The 24017-nt window shown below is 39.8% G+C and overlaps 1 protein-coding gene across 1 annotated transcript in view; it reads left to right on the top strand.

Moving 5' to 3' along the window:
• The window catches only part of CTNNAL1 (catenin alpha like 1), a 58849-nt gene that overhangs the window by 6979 nt on the left and 27853 nt on the right, over window positions 1-24017 (top strand). Inside the window, exons 2-3 of the mRNA XM_051812710.1 lie at window positions 15158-15347; window positions 20806-20993. Of these exons, the coding sequence (XP_051668670.1) occupies window positions 15158-15347; window positions 20806-20993 (378 nt within the window). The remainder of the gene's footprint in view (window positions 1-15157; window positions 15348-20805; window positions 20994-24017) is intronic.

Here is a 24017-nt window from a genome sequence, read left to right as displayed (position 1 = left end):
CCAAGCAACAGGAAAAAAGGCAACAAGCAGAAACTGATGCACAGGAAGTTCCACCTGAATATGAGGAGTAACTTCTTTATTCTGTGGGTAGAACAGGCTGCCCAGAGAGGTTGTGGAGTCCTCTACACTGGAAATATTCAAGGACTGACAACCCAATTCCGTGCAGTGTGATCTAGGATGACCGTGCTTTAGCAGGGTGGTTGGACCAGATGACCCACTGTGGTCCCTCCCAGCCTGACCCTTCTGTGATTCTGAGGTGACGGGAAACTACTAGGTTGCTCATGTTGTAACCTAGTAGCAGCAGAACTCTGAACAGCAACTCACACTGAGATTTTCAGTATACCTGTAGACGTGGACCTTAGTATGCTTCCTTGCTGAAGAATATTTCCTCTGGATGTATTCAAGGAGCTTCACCAGGCTTATTTTGTTTGGGTTGTACATGTGTGGCACTCTTCTAAATCATCATGGCTAGGCTTCGCGAATGAAGATTTGTGAAGGACTCTACCGACATTTGCTACAAGCGTTCTGGTGGCTAAAGAGGCCAATGCAAGATAGACAAGTCCAGTTGCAAAAGGCACAGCAGAAAGACTCCTTGGATGGTATCAGCAGGACACGATTCTTTCTGCATTGTCTTTTCTCCTCTAGAGTGATCCTGCATGCGTTCTTAAAAGAAGCAGCAGCGTTAAAGATGATGTGTCTCCAGGCCTTCCGATTGGAAGCCAGAGTAGACCAGTTATGATGATCATTATGGCCAAGGCTGAGGTGTTGTTTCAGGGAGTCCTTGTATCTTCTTTTTGGGGCTCCTCTCATGTGGCAACCAGTGGCAAATTCACCATAAAGCACAATCTTAGGGAGGCGGTAGTCCTCTGTCCTGGAGACGTGTCCTGCCCAATGCAGCTGAGTTCTCAGTAACATGACCTCAATGCTTGTGACTGCTGCTTGTTCTAGAACAGATGTATTGATCACATAATCTGACCAGTGGATGTTTAGGATTGTATGGAGGCAGCGTTGATGGAAGCGTTCTAAGAGTCGCAGGTGGTGGCGGCAGATGACCCATGATTCGGATCCATATAAAAGAGTAGACAGCACTATGGCTCTGTAAACACTGATCTTTGTACTTTTCTTCAAGTGTTTATTTTGCCAAACTCTTTTATGGAGTCTTCTGAAAGCTCTATGTGCCTTTGCTAACCTGTTGTCTATCTCTCCATCGATCTTACCGTCCGAGGAGATGAGGCTGCCTAGGTAATTAAACTGCTGGACTGATTTGAGCTCTGATTCGCCGGTGGTGATATGGGGATGATGGAAGACTTCCTGAGGTGCAGGTTGATAGAAGACTTCTGTCTTCTTTAAGCTGACTTCCAGCCCAAAAAGCTCAGCAACCTCAGCAAAGCAGGATGTTAAACGCTGCAGAGCTGCTTCTGTGTGGGCGATGAGGGTGCCATCGTCAGCGTAAAGCAGCTCCCAGACAAGATAATTTAAGGTCTTGGTGTGGGCCTTCAGTCGCCTTAGGTTAAATAGGCTTCCATTGGTACAGTATCAAAAGTAGATACCATCTTTTCATCGAGGTCTGCCGTGGCCCTTTTCTAAGCAGAAGCATCTTCTGAATAGAAGCATCTCATACACTCTGGGCAACATTCATAAAACTAAGAAATATACATAGTCTCCTTCCCTTCCTGAACTTCAGCATTCAGTCCAAGCTCAGATCCATTTCAACTTATTTGCATTTCCCATGCAGCAGATGCACTGACAGATTTGTTCTAGCAAGTCCCTTGGCTGCCTTGTTTCACTGGGAATTTTTTTGGTACTTCTAGGTCTTTCCCTTTCATATGTCTAAGGTGCTAAAGGGTTTTTACATTGCTGACTGTTGCTGCTCCAGTATGGTGCCAGGGCTTGTGCTTGCCCCTTATGGCTCTTCTTGGTGGATGGGAAAATTCTTTTTTCGAAAAAGGCGGGTGATGCATATTTGTCTTAAACTCATTGCTTTTCTCAGTGCATCTGAGGGGAAAAAAAAAATAAATCTGAGCATGCTCTTTTTAAAATGCTTCTTGGGACCTAGTCTTTGCTTGTTGTTACTTAAAAAAACCTGGTAAGTTGCAAGCTTTGAGAAGTTACCCCCTTTTCCAGAATTTTCTCCCTTGGGAGTTAATTTGGTACTCCCTTTAGACTTGAAACTTGGCACTACTGTTGAGTAATAAAATTATGAATTGTGGTGTAGAAGCTTGCGTTATAACTTGTACAGAGTGAAGCAAACCTCCTGCTAAACTCTTCTTAGTTTACATCTGTGCTGCGGGGAAACTGCCATGGATGCAGAGTCCTACGCTCTGAGTGCCATGAGTCTGGAAGCATAGGGTGTGTGCTGCCTGGGAACAGAGTTGCACCTCGTTACTTTCAATTAGTCACTAACTCACTGCCCCTTTCCCCGTGGTTCCATAGGTATTGTGGGTTAAGTTGTGATTTCTGGTTTGTGTTAAGCGTCTTCCACTCCATACAAGTTCTTTTTCTGGCAGCAGCTCAGCTGTTACTCAGCCTACAGCCTACACTTGGTGCTCTGTGCCCCTAAAGGAGTCTAATTATTTCTCATCGATTTATGCAGAAAAATTAATCTTAGGAGATTGTCATCTTGATATCGAAAAGGTGATTATTTCAGTAAAAGTATCAATTGTATTTCTTGGCTGATGTGATCACAGTTTTCCTTTTACTGAGATTACTTTTTAATTGACAGCTTTTAGTCATTGGAGCTAGGTCGTTATGAAAAGTGAAAGAGAAATAGAGGGTCATTTACAGTACTGTGGAGGCCAGGAGTACTGTAGAGTAGACTATAAAGAGGTAAATTAAAATATTGTTACAATTTTGTTACATTAATAATTATTGATATTACTATCACTAATGATATTTTGCTTTACAAAGAAAATTGCACTTGAACATTTTACCACATGAGCAACAGCACTATCATGAAACAACTGTGGTTTCAGGCTTCTTTTTCCATGAACCCTTGGATACTGAAATTGGCTTTAAGCTTGGCTACTGCTTTATAATGTTCTATACCTTAGTCTTTGATGTGATAAATGAGTCAGACTAGCGCTTCAAGTAGCTGAAGGAAGATGCTTTTTACTGACATAGCTGAAAATCTTTTTCAATGGAATTTTATCTTTCATATTTTTGAGATCTGATTAATGACTTTTCTACAGATTAGACAAATTTTTGTAGTTCTCCATTAGAATGACTATTAAATCAAAACTGCCTCTCTGTGATCCTGCACAGGAAGAATTAGAGCAGCTTTCTTGCTGTTCAGCATTGTTAACAGATGGTTTTAGATAGATTAGGTAGGGAAATCCCCAAAGGATGATTTATGAATTAATGATTGCAAACAACTCTGATTATAGTTCAGTAAAACTGCTGTGTGGTACTATGAGCCTATAGCTTTCTGCATGGATTTATTTTACATTTCTTAATTCATTGACAAAGTATAACCCTTGCTAGCTAGAACCTTAAGTTCTATTTTTTACTCATTGAGTTATATTACATTCCATTAATAGCCTTGTTTAAAGCTAATGATGTCAATGTGCAGTGATATAGATCCTAGTGCCAGCTTATTACTAATTAATCTACTTTAGATGCTGAATTGGATTATTTTTTTGACTTTATGCATAAAATGAATTCTCAAATGGTAAGATAACTCCTAAACATCAGTTACAGCAGTAATGTAAGAGCAAATCCTAAAGTTCTTTCAGATGTATATGAAAAAATAAAAAAATTATACTGTTGCTTTTGTTTTAGAGAAACATGTTTGTATTAAGCAGAATAAGTGTAACCATTTAGAACCACGCAAATCCTCTATTTTCAAATAGCAATAGAGTAAAATTGTTCTGTAGTAACATAATCTTGTAAACATGGGGTTTGTGATGGTATTTTTGTTTGTTTGTTTATTCACAGGTGTGAAAATGGTTTAGAAGTAGAAGGGTAATACTGTCCAATGTTGCAAGTGCTTAACATGTAGGAGTTAAGCTGGTGTATGGAGTGCTTCCTTTTAGTTATCAAAGATTTTGTATTGTATCTCTGTGTTACATTTAAGTGTTCTTAAATTTTCCAGCTGAATGAGTTTTTGTTGTCCTCGAACTCTTCAGCGAAGCAATCAAAAGAACATAAAGGCACTTTAACGTAAATAATAGTTCCTGGATTATATGAACGTTTTGTTTTGCACTCCTGTAGGTGGATAGCAGTTGGATTTGCATAGCCTTTTCCATAGCACGCTGTAGTTCTTTATTAATCTCTAGAGCAAGTATGTGCTTTTCAAAATGGAATACCAGGTGTTGCTCTGAATGGAAGTGGTATGCCAAAATGCTGCTAAGGAAGCCTTCTCTGAAAAAGGCTGTAGGAACCCTCCTGGCTGGCAACATTCGGTGCAAGATGGATTGAATGGCTGGTATTCATGCCAGGGAAGCTGCCTGTTTATGGAACTAACAAGCAACTTTTGCTGCATATTCAGGAGCTGATCCTCTTTTGAATAGAAAGAATTCTCAATTGCTGATAATAATGTGTTGTCCCTGATACATTCTTTATTACAATGTCTGAATTTTTAGTTCCACAACAGTGGCTTTTTTTGGAAAGAGCAACTCAGAGCATTGTTTGCACAAGTAGCAGACGGTTAGGTACATTAACAAAGGCAAGTTAGGGAGAAAAGCCACAATTAACATTTGCCAGTCTCTAGTTTTGAGGTTACCTGATTGTATAAGTAAATTGAGTTATTTCTCAGACTTGCATCTCTCTGGTGCTGAAAACATGTCTACATTTGTTTTGACCACATTTGAAAGCACACTTTAAACAATGAACTTTCCTCCGAGTTGGGTTTTCTTAGACTTGATCAAGCACAGGAATTCTATATGTGGAATGAAAAAGGGTAATAGCTTTGTTTATGAAATCTACCCTTTTAGGTAAGAAGTTAGTGAACTGGAGGGCAACAGGAGGGGAGGAAAATGTACTGCCTTGTGCACCTCAAAACCCAATTATTTGGTCATTTAGCTTATGTTCACCTTTTCTAGTGACGTAGTGGTGCATTTCAGCAAACTTCAAGACAGCAGATGAGTTAGCCAATTTTACCTCTGCGTGCATTTTATGATAGGTAAACACATATTTTCTCATGTTCCATGTACTTGTTAATGGGTGTATCATATAATCAGAAGAGGCTAAATTGGACTTCCAATTTGAAAAACTGTTTTTGCTAACTCATGTCAAGTTGCCCAAAGGTGCAAATTTTGGTACAAATTTCAGTCTGTGAAATTCCGTACATCTGTATAAAAAGAGAAGAAAGCTTGATCTTGAATTATCTGAAAATTAAGATCTTTATCGTGGTCACTAATTTCTGGAGACATCCCCCCTTTTTGTAGGGGAAGATAGGGCAGTAGTTCTCTGACTTGCAAGGCACGTGGCAATAAGAGTAAACAAGGTAGCTTTGATCAGTGGTCAAGCCTCACTGAGCATTTTCCAGTGATCATTTTCTTCTCTTCCATATGTGGAAAAAAGAGGGGAGGGATAGCAGCAGTGCACATCAGTTTTTGTGTACTTTTCTGCTTCACCTCTGCAGATCAGTGGGGATCCCTGATTTTAAGGAACCTGTGAAAAGTGAACATTTAGAAGAAAGCACATTTCTCCTCTTCAATAGCGTTACTTCAGTAACATTGCTAAATTAATTCAGTCTTCCACATAATATCTAAGAATCCATAGGCTGAAAGAATAGTGAGAGCTGTGTTCATTCCTTTTTTTTGTTCTTGTTTTTTATTTCTCCAAAGTTCCTTTTCAAAAAAAACTTGCAAAAAGAAAGAATTGGAAATAATTTAATCCCACTGAAGAAAAAGAATTCCTGAAGTTTCCAGTTTTCATTGCTTTGACAAAAGAACACCCCAAAAAAACCCAAAACAAACCAAAACCCAACCCAAACAAAACAAACAAAACCCCAAACCAACAAGAAAAAACCCACAAAAGAAACCAAACCAAAAAGGTCACGCAAATCCCCCCAAACCCAAAATAACCGTCTCTCAAGGAAATAAATTGCTGTCATCAAAATACTACACCTCATCTGAACAAGTTCATCTGTATCACATTTTGGATAATCATTTTCTCAGTGGTGCAGTTTGGATCTTGAAATTTAAAAAGCCCTTGGTTTTCTAGGAATGCAGTCAGCACAAAGAAAGGCTATTCACTACTATAGTACAGTCTTGCTGTGAGTTGAATCCTTTCTTTTGATCTCTTAAAAATTCCAAGAATGTCTAACAAGTACATAGTGATGGTACTAATAGTCTGAGGCGTGTATTTGAATTTGATGTTGTGTACTCTTGTCACTCCTGATGAACTTTACAAAGAGTGGGTTTTGAAGGAGATGAAGAGGACTGTTTTCACGCTTTCCAGATAATATTTCCATTTGTTGAAGCTATTGTGCTTGTGAGAAGTACATAATTAAATGGTGTTTTAAAATTAAATGTACAATTTGCAGTTAACCAAAAATTCTGGTTACAGCTGCACTATGGCTAGTGTCGCATTTGCTTGTTTCATTCTCACAATTGTCTCTAGACAAGTAGGTAAGTTGTACTATCAGATATAAAATTCTAGGTCAGGGATACCAGATACCAGATCTGATTTGGTAGGGCTGCTCTTGAGTTGCTTGACAGCTTCTACTTGTCACTGCAGGTCCTAGATTGTTCCCTCACCCTTTCAGAGGTGTCTTACCAGCTTGTTAGACACTACATGTGAAAGTTAACCTGAGGCTCCGCTAATTGTGTCAGCATTTGCCCACAGATAAGTGAACCAGCTTACAGGTTGTTGAAGTTGTTTATTTAATTTGCTTCCCTGAAGGTTTTTGTGAAAGATGTGTATAAAACCAATGAGAAGGTACTTCTAAAGAGCCTTCAGGTAAAGGTACAACTACAATAGTCTCAATGCAACAATAATAGTACTCAGCAGTCCTGGACATGGAGCATATTTGTACTGCCCTTCTAGACATCAGTGCATAGGCACTATGAGGAAAACACATTAGCTGGATCACACCACTTGTTGGGAGCTGCTTTTTTACACAAGTGTTGACTCAGGGTCCTGAATGATGTGTTGAGGACTTTGTGACTTCTGCAAGAAGAGTTTAGTTTACCCTTTGAATAATGACACATTCAGTTGACCATAAAGCAGTGGCAGCTGTCTCAAATAATGTTTTCAGGATGAATACAGTATGGGTTCTTACAGTTAACTAGTAATTAATGCAGTTGAATTCTATTTTGTTTAGTCTTTTCCAACCTTCAGAAACTTTCAAAATTGAGTTTATTTGTGCAATTTTTCTACATAATGAAATATGAGTAGAGAGATAAGGCTTTCCAATTCTAAAAACTCAATCATTAGCCACACTTCTAAAACATATTTTATTGCTTGAAATAATGGAAATCTTAAGCATTTTCTACTATGCCTGGACAGGCATCTAATCTTAACAGACTTCTGATTTCTAGGACAAGTAAGCAGGTAGTTCTTGTTCACTTCTTGAGATCCCTGAGGCTCATCTTGTGATGAGAAGTCTGTGTGACAGTTCTGCTTGTAGCCCTTATGGACAGGATGTCAAATGCCAGCTGCTGCTTCTCTGCTCTCTCTCACGCATGGCTGTATTCTGTAGCAGGTGTGGGCGTTGGAACAACATGTGCTGCTCTCTGGCTAATGAGTCTGAAGACCTGGTTGTCCGTAAGTAGTACACAAAGCTAATGACAGACAGTACTTAAAATTTAATATTAGAAGTTCAAACTCAAGATGAACTAATGAAAGTGCAGGCTGCATGGGAAAGGCCTTTTTGACCAAGATTTTTCTATGTCCTGTCAAATGCAACCAAATTTACTGTACAACACTCTTCTGTTGTAGAAGCTACCTGAAAAGAGGTCGTAGCAAGGAGAGTGTCAGTCTCTTCTCCTGGGCAAGTAGTGACAGGACAAGCGGACATCGTCCTAAGCTGTGCCAGGAGAGGTTAGGTTGGACATTAGGAATAATTTCTTCACAGAAAGAGTGATTAGATGCTGGAATGGGCTACCCAGGGAGGTGGTGGGATCACCATCCCTAGAAGTGTTTAAGGAAAGATTGGACATGGCACTTAGTGCCATGGTCCAGTTGACATGGTGGTGTTCAGTCATAGGTTGGAGTCAATGATCTCAGATGTCTTTTTCAATCTAATCGATTCTGTGATTCTTCCAACACATGTAGTGCTATTGCATTTTCTTAGCAAAGGCTTTTCATTCTCAGTATTACATTTTTTTTCAGAAAGGAATTTTCTACCATTATGAAGTTAATGGAAGGTAGAAAGCAGAGAATACACAAAATTAAGTAGGAGCTGTTACTCTGAGGCTGTTAATCCTTATTGCATAGAGATAGCGTCTTGATTTTCTTTCTAGCAGGAAAGCTGATTAATATGAGTGTATGGGGTTTTCGTGACAAGGTTCTGATGACAGGGGATGCTACAGGGATGGCTTCTCCAAGGAGCTGCCGGAACCTTCCTCTACGACTGACAGAGAAAATGCCAACTGGCTCCAGGATGGACCTACCACTGACCAAGGCCCAGCCCATCAGCAATGGTAGTATTGTGTCTGTGATGACATACTTAAGAAGGGGAAAAAATGTTGTGCAGAAGTTGTTGCGGCCAGATAAGGGAGGAGCGAGAATATGTGAGTCAAACAGCTCCACAGACACCAAGCTCAGCAAAGAAGTCAGGGGGAATAGGTGGTCGAGGTGTTGGAGCAGAGATTCCCCTGCAGCCCGTGGTGAAGACCATGGTGAGGCAGCTGTGCCCCTGCAGCCCATGGAGGACCTCACACTGGAGCAGGTAGATGTCCAAGGGAGGATATGGAGAAAGGAGCAGGTTCAATGGCATGACACCACCGGGTACCTATGCTGGAGCAATCTGTTCCTGAAGGACTGCACCAGTTAGAGGGATCCATGCTGGAACAGTTTGTGAAGAACTGTAGCCTGTGGGAAGGACTCATGTTGGAGAAGTTCATGGAGGACTGTCTCCTGTGGGAGAGACCCCACGCTGGAGCAGGGGAAAGAGACCTCTTTTTGAGGAGGAAGCAGCAACAGAAACAACTTTGAACTGACCACAACCTGCATTCCCCATCTCCTTGCGCTGCTGGGGGAGAGTGGATAGAGAACTGGGAATGAAGTTAAGCCTGGGAAGGAGGGAGGGGTGGGGGGAAGGTGTTCTTAATATTTGTTTTACTTCTCATTATCCTGTTCTGATTTGATTGGTAATAAACTCAATTAATATCCCCAAGTGGAGGCTGTTTTTTGCCCATAAGGGTAACTGGTGAGCGATCTCTTCCTGTCCTTGCCTCAGCCCGCAAGCCTTTTGTTTTATTTTCTCTCCCCTGTGCAGCTGAGGAGAGGAGTGATAAAGTGGCTTTGGTGGGCACCTGGCAGTCACGCAGGGTCAACCCACCACATAAGAGGTAGTAACAAATACTACTCTTTAGAGTCTAAATCATCCTGTGTACAATGCGGGTACTTCCCTAGGGAGGGATATGGATAGGGTAACTTCCAATGCAACTTCTTAGTTTAACTCTTATGTTTGTAGCAGTGGCTGTGAAATAGCTACATTTCCTCTGGTTTTATTTATAGATGTCTATAAATACTTCCTGAAACCCAGTCTCTTAAGTATCACTTAATTCTGTCATGCAAGACTTAATTACACTGACAATAAATAGACATTAGAATATTTTTAGCTAAGCGTGCTGCCATGATGTTTCCTGTGCATGAAGCATATAACGACTTCAATGTCAGTATCTAAAGGCCCTCAAAGAGATCTGAAAACAGCTGCTCAAAAACTGCCACAACTGAGCTGGTTTCCTTAAATATGAAATATATCGTGATACATTATGACTGTATGTGTTAGTTTTGGTAAAGTACTTGGGAAAAGGCCATTATTTTTCTGTGGCTTCTCGTAAAAAGTGACAAAAGATTGTAACTGCCAATTTCTTGAGACTGCGCACTCCTTAAGCTGATTGTCTGCAATCTCAGATAAGCATTCCATGGCAGCGGCGTAAGAGCTCACATTAAACAGAGGGTGAGTACCATCGAAAGGACTGTTTCCTTTCTAAGACCTGATCAGTAAATCCTTAAGTAAACAGCATGTAACATATTACTCTTGTTCAAAGAGACTTGCAGGTAATCTTTTCAGTGGTTAGCTCCTGTCCAAATACCACAGATGTTGGTCACTGGGTAATACATGATCAGAATACAACAGATTAAATATTTGGGAGGTGCTAAGCTTTAAAGGAGGGCTTAGATAATGTTCTGGGACTTGAAGTGATTTCCTTAACTGAAAAAAAAATGAAAGAAACACGGCAGTAACAGTTCTGGTCTGGTTGCAGCTGGATGGGCTGCTGGGGAAAAGCAATTCCTGGTAATCTGAAATATCTTGAATGCTGCACGTTTTACTAGTTCAGTTTTTTATAGGTTCTTAGGGTTTCTTTGGAGAAAGATGATTGTTGGGGACAAAGTTCCTTGTTAGGTTTCTTGTGGGTCTTTGCTTTTCTCCATTTAACCTAATTTATCCTTGTTTTAAATGTTTAAAAGCCAGGAGCAAAAACGTTGTTTATTCTTTATTGTAGAACCCTAGATTATTTGCCTTTTAATGCTCATTGCTCTGTTTGTGTCCTGAGGCAAGTAGTATTGTGTGCCTCTTCCCAACAACCCTCCAGTTTCACTGCCTAGGGATTTTTTTTTTTTACTGTGGTCTGAACTACTAAATAATCTTTGTGCTGCTTATTAGCATCTCAGGTTCCTTCAGTTTGTCACTTAACATGCTAGTGAAAGTCCTCTCCTTGCTCAGTTCAGATCTTGTTTGTTAGCTTTTTAACTGATTGGTAATTACCTGCTTGATTAACTCTTGAAAAGAATCTGAAACTGCTATTGCCTCTGCTTTTCCAAAAGTTTATTTGAAATGGAGGACATAGCTAGAAATACACCTGTCACTCTTAACACTTCATGATAGAAAGAGTAAGATATTTCTCAGAATTACACATTCTCCTTGTTTGCATAGCAATGTTTTCTGCAGGTGGCAGGTTATGAAAAGTCCATCTGTGTCTGAACAGCTTTGCTTGTGCCTTTGACGTTCTTAAGCATTTTACATTTGGTTTATGTCTAACTCATGTTTCTAGAACCAAGACCAGCCCTTTTTGCTTTAGCTGATCTATATTTTATATCTTTCTCTATCTCTTTCTTTCATCATGACCTACCTATTCCTATTTCAGGGCTGTTTGTTATTTTTTTATAGCACACATCCTATGTAAATCTAATATCAGTACAGGCTGCATTTGCTACATAATGTTGATGACATCTGAAATAGGTGTTACGTGAAGATGTTTGTTATTTTTCAAGCTTCTTGACAAACCTCTGTTTTAGTTTTTTCGCAATGGTTGTTTTTAACTGGCAATCCATAGTTTTTGACTTTTCTGAAAAAAAAAAAAAAGAGAGCTCAACAAACTTCCCTCCATGCCAATGTTAAGATAGTTACTATAGTGGCCCTAAGTTAGCCAGTCTGAGAAGAAATTATATTATCCATCTAAAAATTCATTATTCCAGGAGATATTTGCAAAGCCTCTGCTGCTGTGTATAACTATAGGCATCCAAGCTGGGTTTAATTTGCACATACAAGCTACTCCAGTGAGTGTCTAAAGTAGGTCATAGAATCACAGAATAATTTGGGTTAAAAGGGACCTTTCAAGACTATCTAGTTCCACCCCCCCAACCATGGGTGGGAATAGCTTCCACTAGATTGCGTTGCTCAAAGCCTCATCAAAGCCCCAGGTTGTTCAAAGCACCTAGCCTTGAACTCTTACGATGGTGGGGCGTCCACAAGTCAGGGAATCTGTTTCAGTGCCTCACAACTTTTCTGGTAAAAAATTTCCTCTTTAAGTCCAGTCTAAAACCACCCTCTTTTAATTTAAAACCATTGACCTTTCTACTGTCACTACAGGCCTTGGTAAAAAGTCTTTCTTCATCTTTATTCTAAGCCTCCTTTACATATTGAAAGGCCACTATAAGATCTCCCTGGACCCTTCTCCAGGCTGAATGACCCCAGCTTGCTCAACCTATCTTCATAGGAGAGGTGTTCCATCCCCCTCATCATCTTCCTTGCCCTCCCCTGGACTTGCTTCAGCAGGTCCAGCTCCTTCTTATGTTGGGGGTCTCAGAGCTGGATGCAGCACTCCAGGTGAGGTCTCACCAGAGTGAAGGAGAGGGGGAGCATCACCTCCCTTGAGCTGCAGGCCACACATTTTTTGATGCAGCCCAGAATGCAGTTGGCTCTTGGGCTGCGAGCAGATGTTGTCAGCTCACATCCAGTTTTTCAAGCACCAGTACCCCAAGTCATGTTCTGCTGGGCTGTTCTCAATCCATTCATCTTCCAGCCTGCATTGATACTGGGGATTGTCCCGGGCCCAGTGCAGGACCATACATTTGGTCTTGCTGAACTTTGAGATTAACATGACACTGGTGAGGGAGCTGTCAAAACAGCTCCTGATTCTTGCTTAACCTATGGAAAGACTGGGGGGGGGAGGGGGAATGGGTTTGGGTTTTTTTCTGCAAAACTTATGATGCCCTCTGAAGAGAGTGCTAAAGAAAGGATAGAAATGTAAAAGGCACTCATGTTTTTGAAAGTGTTTTGTAGGATTTTAATAAAGCCTTTTAAGCTGTGATATCTTCATGATTTTTATTATTTGCATACCTCTACAGTAACATAGGAATTAAAATAAATGCCCTTGGTGATTTTTAAGAGACAGTGGGATTCCTTTCACTCTGCAATGTGATTTGCATACGCATTTTTTTTCAGGGTTATGAAGAACATATTTAAACTTTTACTGGTGTGAAATGCTGTGGGAGGTAAACTTGCAGCCAGTATGTAAACTTGCAGTTTGTCTTAGGCCAGTGTTATTTTATATACACTTATGAGAAGTCATTAACTGTATGAATGTAATATTTAACCCAGTATTGGGTTGCTGTTTGCTTAAAAAGCAGTTGAGGAAAGAAAGTTGTGACCTTCTATCAAATTGGTCATCCTCAACATTTGGACTAATGCTCTCAGTAGGCTTGCTGGCCATGCCTAATCAAGAATCCACCAACTGGGATTGTTAGATTTTGGGTATTTGTTAATATTTGTTAATATTTGTATACCTGAAGCATCTACAATGCAAGAATTCAGGAGAGCTGCATAGTGCAGCTGGTTGTACCATCAATTTCATATTGATCTGAATTTCCACTGAAGTGGTGGTAATTGTGTGTTTTGAGGAATGTCATTCCTCCTCTAAAACGAATCTGAATTATTTGCTCAGTAAATAATAGTAGTAAAAGTAATAAAGCTGTTTTCATCATCATAAGATCTTTGCACTGGAAGGGCATCTGGGGTTCATAGGCTTTGGGGTTGAAGCTTGGTGACTTCTTACAGGGGAACTCTTACACAGGCAGATTTGTTGTATGAATTATAGTGAGTGACCTTCCTTTAGACCTTGTGGCTTATGTACAAGTTGGAAAAATAGGGCATATATAAGAAGGCAGTGGACAGACTAAGCATTTCTGTACTGATGTTTTGGACCGGGACAAAATACTCTTCCATTCTCATAGCAGTTCTTCCTTAGGACAGCACTGTTCTTTCCCCCCCCCCCCCCCCCCCCCAGTGTGCAAAGAACTCTATGAAGTATTGACATTTTCCATTGCAAAGAGTTTAATACTGGACACTTGGCTAAACGAACTCCTGGCATTCAAAACTAGCCTCAGAAAGGTATTGAAAACCACAATTTTTTCCCCCCAGAAAGACAACTCAGTGACATCTGAAGGGTAAGCACTGGGCATTGATCACATCATGAAGCAGAACAGTTCCTACATTGTTTCCTACTATGTCCTTGGATCTCATGTGAGCATTACAGGTAGAGCTTGTATGCTCTTCTCCAACCATAGGCTTGACTAGTAGGAGAATGTATGAGTGAATGATGGTTTATATTTTTCTGAGGAATGGCAAAGACACTTGTGATTAAGCTGATATAGCTGAGGTGTTCAGACAGTTAAGTAATTCATGTATTTCTGAGATTCTCTCAGCAGGCATCCTTGAGCGCCTGGGAATGTGGCTTACAGTAGAGTTCTGTGGGCATTTTAAAATCACACTGCTGCTGAAAGGAGCACTTCTGCCCATCTTTCTCCAGTCTGTACCTTTTACCTTTTGCTACTAGAAGTGTTTGTAGAGCTACGCACTGAACTGGACTGGAAACCTGATTATGGGAAAAACTAAATTAACAAGCATCACCTTCTCCACAACTCAGGTTTAACTCACATCAGATAAATTAATTGCAGCCATGACAGTGGGAGGCAAAGACAGGCAGGACTATCCTTGTTGGGCCTTTATGGTGATTTAGGATGTTTGAAACTACAGAGTTTAACTTCAGTCCTGCTTCTCATAAGAAAACAGTTGTCATACCAAAAACGTAAAGCTCACTTATTTCTGAGTGGCAGGATTGCATGCTGTTCTCACATTTACTTACTGCCTTGGTTGAGAATCTGGTTCTGCATTCATGCCTTTCTCCTTGGTGAGGGGAAAGGATCTCTTTGTTTCCTTAAGTTTGGTGTTTTGGACAAATCTTCAGTCTCCTGCAGCCAGTGTGCAGCTGATCTCTGGTCTGTGTGATCCAAGAGGGAATGTATAGCATGATGTGGACAGAAAAGCTGAGAGAGGAGTTCAGAATAGGAATGTCCTTGCAAATGGTTTTACTGATAACTTGCATCTAAATGGCAACCTTTTTCTAAATTCTAGAAACACGTGCAATTGAGTTTAAGTTACAAGTACAGTGGATACTTTAATGGGGGATACTTTAATGTGTCTGTAGTGTGAAAGGCTGTTCAGATGTGAGGGAGCTTATTTTAATACTGCAAATGGGAGGGAAAAAAGTAAAAATTCTTCTGTTCATTTAAATTAATCTGAGATCACAGCAGATGAGCAACCTTTTTTTTTTTATTCTCTGAGAAGTTAAATGATACCTTATGACTCAACACTAAATGTTATTAGTGAAGTATGGTAAAAATCTATTACGGAGTTCAGTTCAAAACTTGCCTTTAACGCTGAAGTTAAAATGGTCTAATAAATAACTCTTCTTGTTTGCAGATAACTACTCTTATTAATCATAAGGATAAACCAAAGCGTTCAGACAAGACTCTGCAAGCAATTCAGCGAGTGGGCCAAGCAGTTAACCTGGCAGTTGGAAGATTTGTTACAGTGGGTGAAGCCATAGCCAACGAAAACCATGAATTGAAAGAGGAAATGAGTGTTGCTTGCATTGAGGCAAGGAGAGCAGGTATGTAGTTACTCATGAAATTGTACTTGTGCCATTTTTGGCACACTATTTTTAGTGTCAGGAATAACGTAAGAACTTTACTATTTGATTGCTTAACCATCTTCTGCTGGTTCATTCAAGGCCTGATCTGTTACCTGATTTTTTCACTTATTTAAATTACAGTCATCTTATGAACAGGGAATGGAATTGTAAGTTGGCTCTGATTTTTATAGGATCATTTGCCGCAAGGAATTTATCTGACTGCTCTTTGTTTTATGATGTTATTAAAGACAAAGAACAGAGTGTTGAGAATACAACTTTATTGCTACCAAGCTAAAACAGTGGAGTATCTAAAATTGGGTGTTATGCTATTGAGGTCACTGCATTCTAAATCTGAATGTCTGAATGAAGGTCAGTGTCAACCCATATTTCATCAGGATTCAGTAAGATGACTCACATCAGTCATCTGATGACTCCTCTCAGTAGAATGAAAATCATATTGTGTTTGCCTTTTTGCTGGATTCAAGTTTTGTTGCAAAGTTGCTGTGTGTGTGAATTGAATGTGAAGTATGGATAACTGAGTTGCCTGCTGTCAGCCTCCTCCTCACAGAAGCCTCTGTCTAGGCAAATAGGGGATAACATAAGAGAATGTCAGTGTCATGCTAGAAACTACTATCCTAGATATTAAGTACTATTCCTTGCATGATATTTCAGTGGCTCTCAGTAAATGCATATCCTTAGATCTGCAGTGCAGCCTTCAAGATGACTTCTAGTAGAATGTTCCTTTTGTTGTAAGTGAGGTGAGGTTTTGGTTTTTCTTTCAAATACCTTTGGATCATAGGAAATTCTATTTGAAGCTTTCCCAGTTTGAGCAGGTGGATGTAGCTACAAGTGTGATAGGCTTCCTGCTTACTGTGGCTTCAGGGAGACAATCTTGAGCTTCTGGATGTGGAGGCAAATAAATGACCCTTCAATGCTAATGTCTCTGACTCCAGAAAGGAGCACTACTCTACTCCAAGACAGGGGTTACTGTCCTTAAAACCATTCTGTTAAGTTAAATAGTGGACTTGTGGGTGGGTGTTTGGTTTTTATCTTTTAAATAACCTCAGAATTCTGAAAAACCTGTCTTTTGCTGTCCTAACTGGTGTATTTCTTGCTGATTCACTGTACTGGCCTCAAACTTTGGGGATGCAGGTCATACTATTATTTGTGATTAAAAGAAAAAAAAAGCTTGGAAGTTAGGCATGGTACTGTAAGAAATCCTCTGAAAATCCCTCAACAATGAATCACAATGTCTAGAAACATGCTGGTGATGAATGATTGTTCTTGTGATTTGAAGGACTATTCTGGATAAACTTTAGACTGAAAATTCCTAGTCGCTCCAGTAAATTTGGCTGCGAACAGAAATGTCCTAATTTAAAAACATTCCAGTTGTTATGTGAAGCATGTGTTTTCTCTTCAGAGATCCAAGTAAAATGCTGACAAGCCAAAATTGCCAAAGTTCACATTCATAATCTCAGCTGCTAGAAGAGCAGTGAAGTCTGAATCTGTTTCTTGACTTGCCATTTATGCTGTGGCCAAGTGTTTTTTCTTCCTATCAGTGTATCCAGGAGGATCTCAGAATCTAAAAATAGTCTGCGGTATTTTACCTCAACAAAAGGCTATAGTTTTTTACACAGTAAGTTTTATTTCCTGTTGCGCAGTAATGTGCCTCAGTCTAGGGGAGTGAAGATATGGATTGTTTACATTTCTCTCAAGCCTCACATTTACCTTGGCATGGGCCAGTTTTTCTCTGTGAGCTATGCATTTTAGAGCTAACTGAAGACTTATATGGGAAATTCAATATAGCAAACACGTTTTCTTCTGTTTGTTTTGGTTTTTTTTTGATGGGGTTTTTTTGTGCCAGTATTATCTCTGTGGGCTGCTCAGTGTTTCCAAGCAAATAAAAAAAAAATTCCTGGACAATTATAGCCAAGAATATTGACATGTATAAAAGAGTCCTATGTTCTGGAGGCATAGGTAGCAGAAAGCCCTTGCTGTTTAGGGCAGAGTGTGTTGTAAGCTTTTCATTATTCTTTATAGCTGATAAATTAGATTGTGCCTCGGAAATTAAAGGGACATTTTGTTAGGCGTAGAAGATAGATTTCAACACTAAAGGATTTAGAACATTAAGCATCTCAGTTGCTAAGAAAAGTAGGGAGTCTTTAAATCAATTGCATATCCTGCAGAGGCTTTGAAGGATGACAGATGTTGTATCTGCCTCTTGTGAAGGGTATAATCAGTGATCTGAAGTGTTTCAGACTTGTTATGACTATTTCCTTGTAATAAACCTTGTAATTTGATTGACTCAAAATAGAATCATAAAACACTGCAGAGGGTCATGTAGCAGATTTTGCCTAACATTAGTCTTGCACTGTGTCAGTGTTAACAATGACAGTATAGCAGTGGAACGTAACTCAAAAGAAGTGCATTTTAGATGCCCTTCTGTGATTTTTATCTTTTTTTTTTCCCTCTAAAACTAGGAAAGACTGTTAATTTAAAAGATAAAGCACATGTCAGGAATAAGTTAGTGTCATAACATTTCCGGTATTCTCTACCAGTTGACTACATAGCTCTAGAGGAAGACATGGAGTAAAATGAAAGCAATAAATAGCTCTCTATTTTTGCCATGTCTTTTAGTACAGAGAGGACTAAATTAAGAAGACTGAAAAATGACAATTTAAGATGAATAAATTGAATCACGGAATAACTGAGGTTGTAAGGGACATTTTAGCTTCAAGAATGGAGATCTGCCCTCCACAGTATCAGACACTGCCCCATTTTGGTATTGTTCACACACTTGCTGAACATGCTGGCCCATCATCCTGGGAACGGTTTTGATGTCTCATATCAGTCCCAGAGAGGTACCATTGAAAATTGACTGCCCATTGGACTTTGTAGCAGTTATCCCTAAGCCCAACAGTCAGGTTCATTCTCTACCCACCATTTTTCAGTTATTCAGTCTGTATCTTATGATGAAGTTATAAGGACATTATGGGAGATCATGTCAGAGGCCTTGCTGAAGTTGAGATGCACAGCATTCATAGCTTTCTTTTTTTAAAATTGGTACCGTCTCATCATAGAAGGCATTCAGATCAATAAGGGACTATTCACCCTTGCAGGTCTGTGCTGTCTCTTCCTGACTGCCTTTTTCTGCTTCATGTGGTAATGGCTTCCAGTGTTATTTTAGTAATAATCCTGGAAGCTGATGTGAGGCTGACTAGCCCATAATTGCCTGAATTTTTCTTGTTACCCTTCTTGCATGTGGATGTGGCACCTTCTTGGATGTGACAGTTGTCTTTCTGTCATTGGAAATCTCTCCCAATTGTCACAATCTTTCAGTCACAATAGGAGAATTACAGGGACAGTGAACTGCTTCTTTAACATGCTCAGGTGTGTTTTATGGGCTTGTTTATACCCAGATGTCTTCCCTAACTCAGTCTCTTTACCATAACAGATTTTGCTCCTCATGGCTTACTCCCAAGGTTTAATTCATGTTCCTGTAGTTGCAATCTACAGGCAGAGGAGGAAGCCTTTGTTCTATTATCAGAAGTCTCGAATTTCTGGGGCTGTGTGGAGCTTTTGACAGGCAGATGTTGCAGGTCTTTCACGTTCTCTGATAAGTTTTTGTATGAGTAGATGCTTCACCTATGACTTGATTCATCTTCAAGAAGATGAATCCTACAGCATAAGAAACGGGATAGTAATGTTGTGCATCCTTTCTTGGTTACCAGAAGAACTTTACATCTATTTTAATTGTTCTCTGTATGTTTCTACACCATTTTATGTTGTATCATATATTTTGAGGTCAAAGGAAGAGATTGGGATTAATTAGCTGACAAAGGTGAGCAAGCAGACATTGGCATAACCAAAATGAATTGGATTGTGGAAAAGGCAATGGCCAGTGTGTTTTGCTGTTAAATTGTCTCATTACCTGACTGGAGACTCATCCTACAGATTCACTGTTAGTGCATCTGGCTACCTTTGCTGTTAGAATAGTAGCTCTACTTTTATAATTCTTCTTGCTTATTTTTAGGCCCTTCAGCTGGGGAACTCACCATCTCAGACTGTACTCTGTTTATCATATTTGCATGCTTACACTAGAGTGACCCTCTGATTATTTGGAGCATGCCTTTTATGACCTGGCCTGGTCCTGGCAAAAGTCCTGAAAGTTCCTTGCCATAATGGAATACCTATTTAGGCAACTTAAGAAGCCAAGAGATTACAATTACCAGAGGAGAGAAATCTATACATGAATGCTATGCAGTGTGAAGCCCTATAGTTTGAAGGACTGTCAGGTCTTGTCCTGTAGTGTTTGTGTGTGATATTTGTGGAGTACCAGAATAATGCACCCTCAGGTTTTTCATATGGGAGCAGTGGCTTTATCAGGCTTTTGGAGTATTTTGTCTGTTTAGGTGAATTACCTGCGGTTTTATTAAAGAGTCTTAGGGAACTTGATCAGATCTTCTAGATTTTATATTCAAGGATGATCTATAGGTCAGTTGTAGGTTGATAATCTTGTCTTACATGCTAACCAAAAGCATGTCTCAGAGCTTGCCTGAGTTCAGTCTCCCAGCAGCCTTTCTGTGATAATGGAATAGGAAACTGCCCTGTCTTTTCTCTATTGCACTATTATCTAGTGTACTCCAGAAGATTTAATTGGATAGGGTCTGTGATTTTTCTCAAATAAGCAGATCCCTTGGCTGCACTGGATGCAGAATTTTTGACTGCATAAGAAATAGAAGTGGTCAGTTAAGCCTATTTAACTACTATCTATTTAACTAAATGCAAATTGAAAAAGAAGATAATGATGAACTGAAAATCAGTGCTTTATTGCCTTTTTTTTGTCTCCTCTCTCTGTCAGCATACTGTTTAGTGTCTCTCCTTAGAATAAAAAGTGCAGTAGTCTCACTATAATGCTTCAGTCTTATAATTTATAAAGTTACTGGAATCTCTTTTATTATTCGTGCCTGAAGACTTCTAAAGGGGTAGAAATCTATAAATTATGGGAATGCTAACTGAAATTTGGAAAGTGGAAGGGAATTTGTAGTTCTTCCTTCCTTGCTGCATCCCACTCTTTCAGTGGGTTGATGCTGCAAGTGTAGATACTGATTTGACTTTTGCTATTAAAAACATATCTCTCGTTAATGTTTTCTCGCTCCACACTGCTCAACTCCACCCCCCACTCAAATATCTGTAGACTGTAAGAAAATTGGTGTATGTTACAGATGGAAGAATAAGGTAGTACTGAGTAGTAGTCCAAATTTAAATATGGAGAGGGTGCCACCAACAGTCAATAAAAGGAAGTGAAGTGAAATAAAAAAGAGTTGTGGGTAGCTCTGAAATTGTTTCATCCCTCAAAGGTAAAAGTTAAGAATGCTAAATGGCCCAGTATCTGTTTTCTGAGTATGAAAAGTTAACTTATTTTTTTTATTTCTAGGTGAAACAATTGCACAGCTTACAGATGTGGCAAACTTGGATCATCCAGAATCTGATAGCCACATAACAATCTTTACAGACAAAACGGGTGTGGTAAAAGCTGCAAGATTGTTGCTATCTTCTGTCACAAAGGTGCTGGTGTTAGCAGACAGAATTGTTATAAAGCAAATTATAACTTCCAGAAATAAGGTATTTGTAGCTCCTTTTCTATTTTGTTTAACTGATACCTGCAGTCAGTGCAAAAGAGTGGTGGTAAATGAAGTGGTATTTTCATTATATCTCTAGGGGAAGTCTAAAATAAAAAGGTAAAAATTAATGTCTTGCACATGTTTATCCACAAGGTATCTGAAAGGAGGTGGCTGTAAGTCAGTAGTATTAAAATAACAATTTTCAATGACTCTACATCTTATGTGACCCATATTTATTGCTCTATTGACTTAGTATGCTGTAGAAGATGCTGTATTACTGCTTATATAACTTCAGGTTTACTTCTACATAAAAGTGTGTGTGTGTAAAATGGTCAATAAAAGCTTCTCCTTGCTAATGACAGGATGTTTGTACTGTCAGGATCAAGACAAAGAGAGCATTATGGATGTGTCTAAGCAAAAAGCTGTGAGGAATGCATATGAAATTCTGTGCTAGAGATGTGAGGCTTACAGATTAAAAGTTTTTTACGCAGTTTAACTTAGGTCTTGAAACTTAGCATGAATCTACTTAGTTGGTTTAAATAATGTATGAAGGCCCATTTAACCTCAAATATAATCCATTTCATGCAGTGCAGACTTCACTGTCTTGCCTGTAGGATATTCTTCCATTTCTTTTTCTCCACAATGTGCTAAAACAAAAATAGAAAACGCTCATGTTTGAAAAATGAGAACCTCATAAAGCCTGGGGTTTTCCATGAATTTGGAATTCATAATCCAGAGCAGTGCCCCTCTTTCCTCTTTTGACTCCTCATGATGTCGTTATACTTCTGTCCCAATTTGCTTTGCAGATGTGATGGTCTCTGTTTTGCAGCTCCTAGGTCCAAGACACTTAGTTAAGTCCAGGATTGAAAACCAACAAAAATAACCTGCTCCTGATTTGCTGTATTTGTGCTGTTTTCATCTCCCAGTGGTTGGTTAAGGTGGTGGCATTTTCATCTGTATCAGTTTGATGAAGTTACTTGCAGCTTTGGTCTTTTCTTGCCCTGGAGACCAGAATGGTGTATTTAATACCTTTTGCTGCTTTTCTGCTGTTGTCTACAGCCTACAATGCAATAATCCTAATTAATATACCTTTCCAAAGGTGGCTGGTGGTAACACAGATTTAGGCTACAGAGCAACTGTGCAAGTGTATGTATAATGAAAGGATAAGGAAGAATATATCATTTCAGCAGCAAGCATGGTTTCTGATAATTTTAAATATATACGAAAATATTGTCGTATATACTCTGAAATGACTATAGTAAGCATAGGTGCAGAATTTAATTTTGAAGGTATTTCAGGCAAAGTCTCATAGTCCAGAGTAAGCATATCTGACTGACTGCCATAGTCATAAAATCATAGGCTATCCTGAATTGGAAGGGACTCACAAGGATCATGCATAAGGATCATGGAAGCCCAACTCCTGACCCTGCACAGGACCGAGAACCACACCATGTACCTGTGTGCTTTGTCAAAACACTTCTTGAACTCAAGAGAGCCTTGGTGTTGTGACCACTTCCTTGGGGAGCCTGTCCCAGTGCCCAGCCACCCTCTGGATGAAAAACCTTTTCCTAATATCCAACCTAAAGCTCCCCTGACATAGCTTGATGTCGTTCTCTTGGGTCCTGTCACTGGTCACCAGACAGAATAGATCAGTGCCTGCTCTTCCACTTTCCCTCAAGAGGAAGCTGTAGACTGCAATGACGTTTCCCCTCAATCTCCTCTTCTCCAGGCAGAACAGACCAAGTGACTTGAGTCTCTCCTCGTATGGCTTCCACTCAAGGCCCTTCACCATCTTTGGTGCCTTCCTTTGGACACTCTCTAAGAGCTTAATATCTTTTTTGTTTTGTCATGCCCAAAACTGCACACAATATTCAAAGTGAAGCCACACCAGTGCAGAGCAGAGTGGGACAGTCATCCTCCTCAACCAGCTGGTGATGCTTTGCCTGATGCCCCCAGGACACAGCTAGTGTTTGTGAGCTTTTGAGTTTTTCTGTGCATAGTGCACATGTATTTGAGAAAGGTGGCTTCTGTTTATGGTACCAGTAGGGCAATTCACATCTCTATTTAATTAAACAATTGATGGTGTCTTTTAGAGGCCTGATATTTATATATGCCCTGATTTCTATAGAGTACATTCCTGAAAAGTGTGTCAGACACTATGATGGATAGCAAAGCAGTTCTTCCTTTAAGAAATTTTCTGGTAGAGGGGTGGTATGGGCAGGGACTTAAGAAGTGAACACAAATACTCAGAGACAGTGTAGTATAATATGGCATAGAGGATGGAAAGATAGGATCATCAGTACTGCCAACAGGAACAGACTCTGGCTTCTTGAAGTGGGTCACTGTTCCAGAAGATCTCAGCTCCATTTTTATCTTAGAGACTGAATGCCCAATGTTAAACTTTTATTGCCCTTTTTTTTTTTTTTCTGCAGCACTTTCTGAACACCTTTTATTTTCATTGTCATCATCATCTTCCTCATATAAATCAAGAGTCAACCAAGGGCAAAGGATAGAAAGACAGCTTAGTGGTTGGACATTCAACTGCACAGAATGATGAAGTGATTGAGATCTTCTGGGGTGGTGATCAGCTCCAGAACCCAACTTCTGTTTGATGATCCCAATGATCGTGTTCCTGCTTCTGCATCCTCTGCACCATATATACTGTCCTTGTGTTCTTAGGTTGTGTGCATTTGTTCTGTCCCTGCCTACATCTTTCCACCTTATAAAATTAGTTTCATTGTCCATCAGACTTAGTCATTACATCAGTGAGCTTAAGGTCTTGCTCCACTTGCTGTCACCAGTCAGGTTAGGAGTGCCAGAACAATGAGCAGAGAAGTGACAGGTAGTGGGGGAGCTGCTGCACTGTTGCAGATTGGATCAAAATATGGATGTGCCCTGAAGTGCTGTCAGCCTACGACCGCTGTCTGAAAGGCAACATTCATACTGCAACCGTAGCTGTGCAATACCAGGTGCTAATTTAGATATTAGTAAGAACTTAAAGCCTTATTTTGTTACGTACTTTTAA

Source organism: Manacus candei, unplaced genomic scaffold (genome assembly GCF_025592945.1).
Source record: "Manacus candei isolate 608988 ecotype Guabito, Panama unplaced genomic scaffold, ASM2559294v1 h1tg000088l, whole genome shotgun sequence".
In the NCBI taxonomy this organism is placed as follows: Eukaryota; Metazoa; Chordata; class Aves; order Passeriformes; family Pipridae; genus Manacus; species Manacus candei.
Note: the sequence above shows the minus strand (reverse complement) of the source record. Positions and strands in the feature narration are given on the sequence as shown.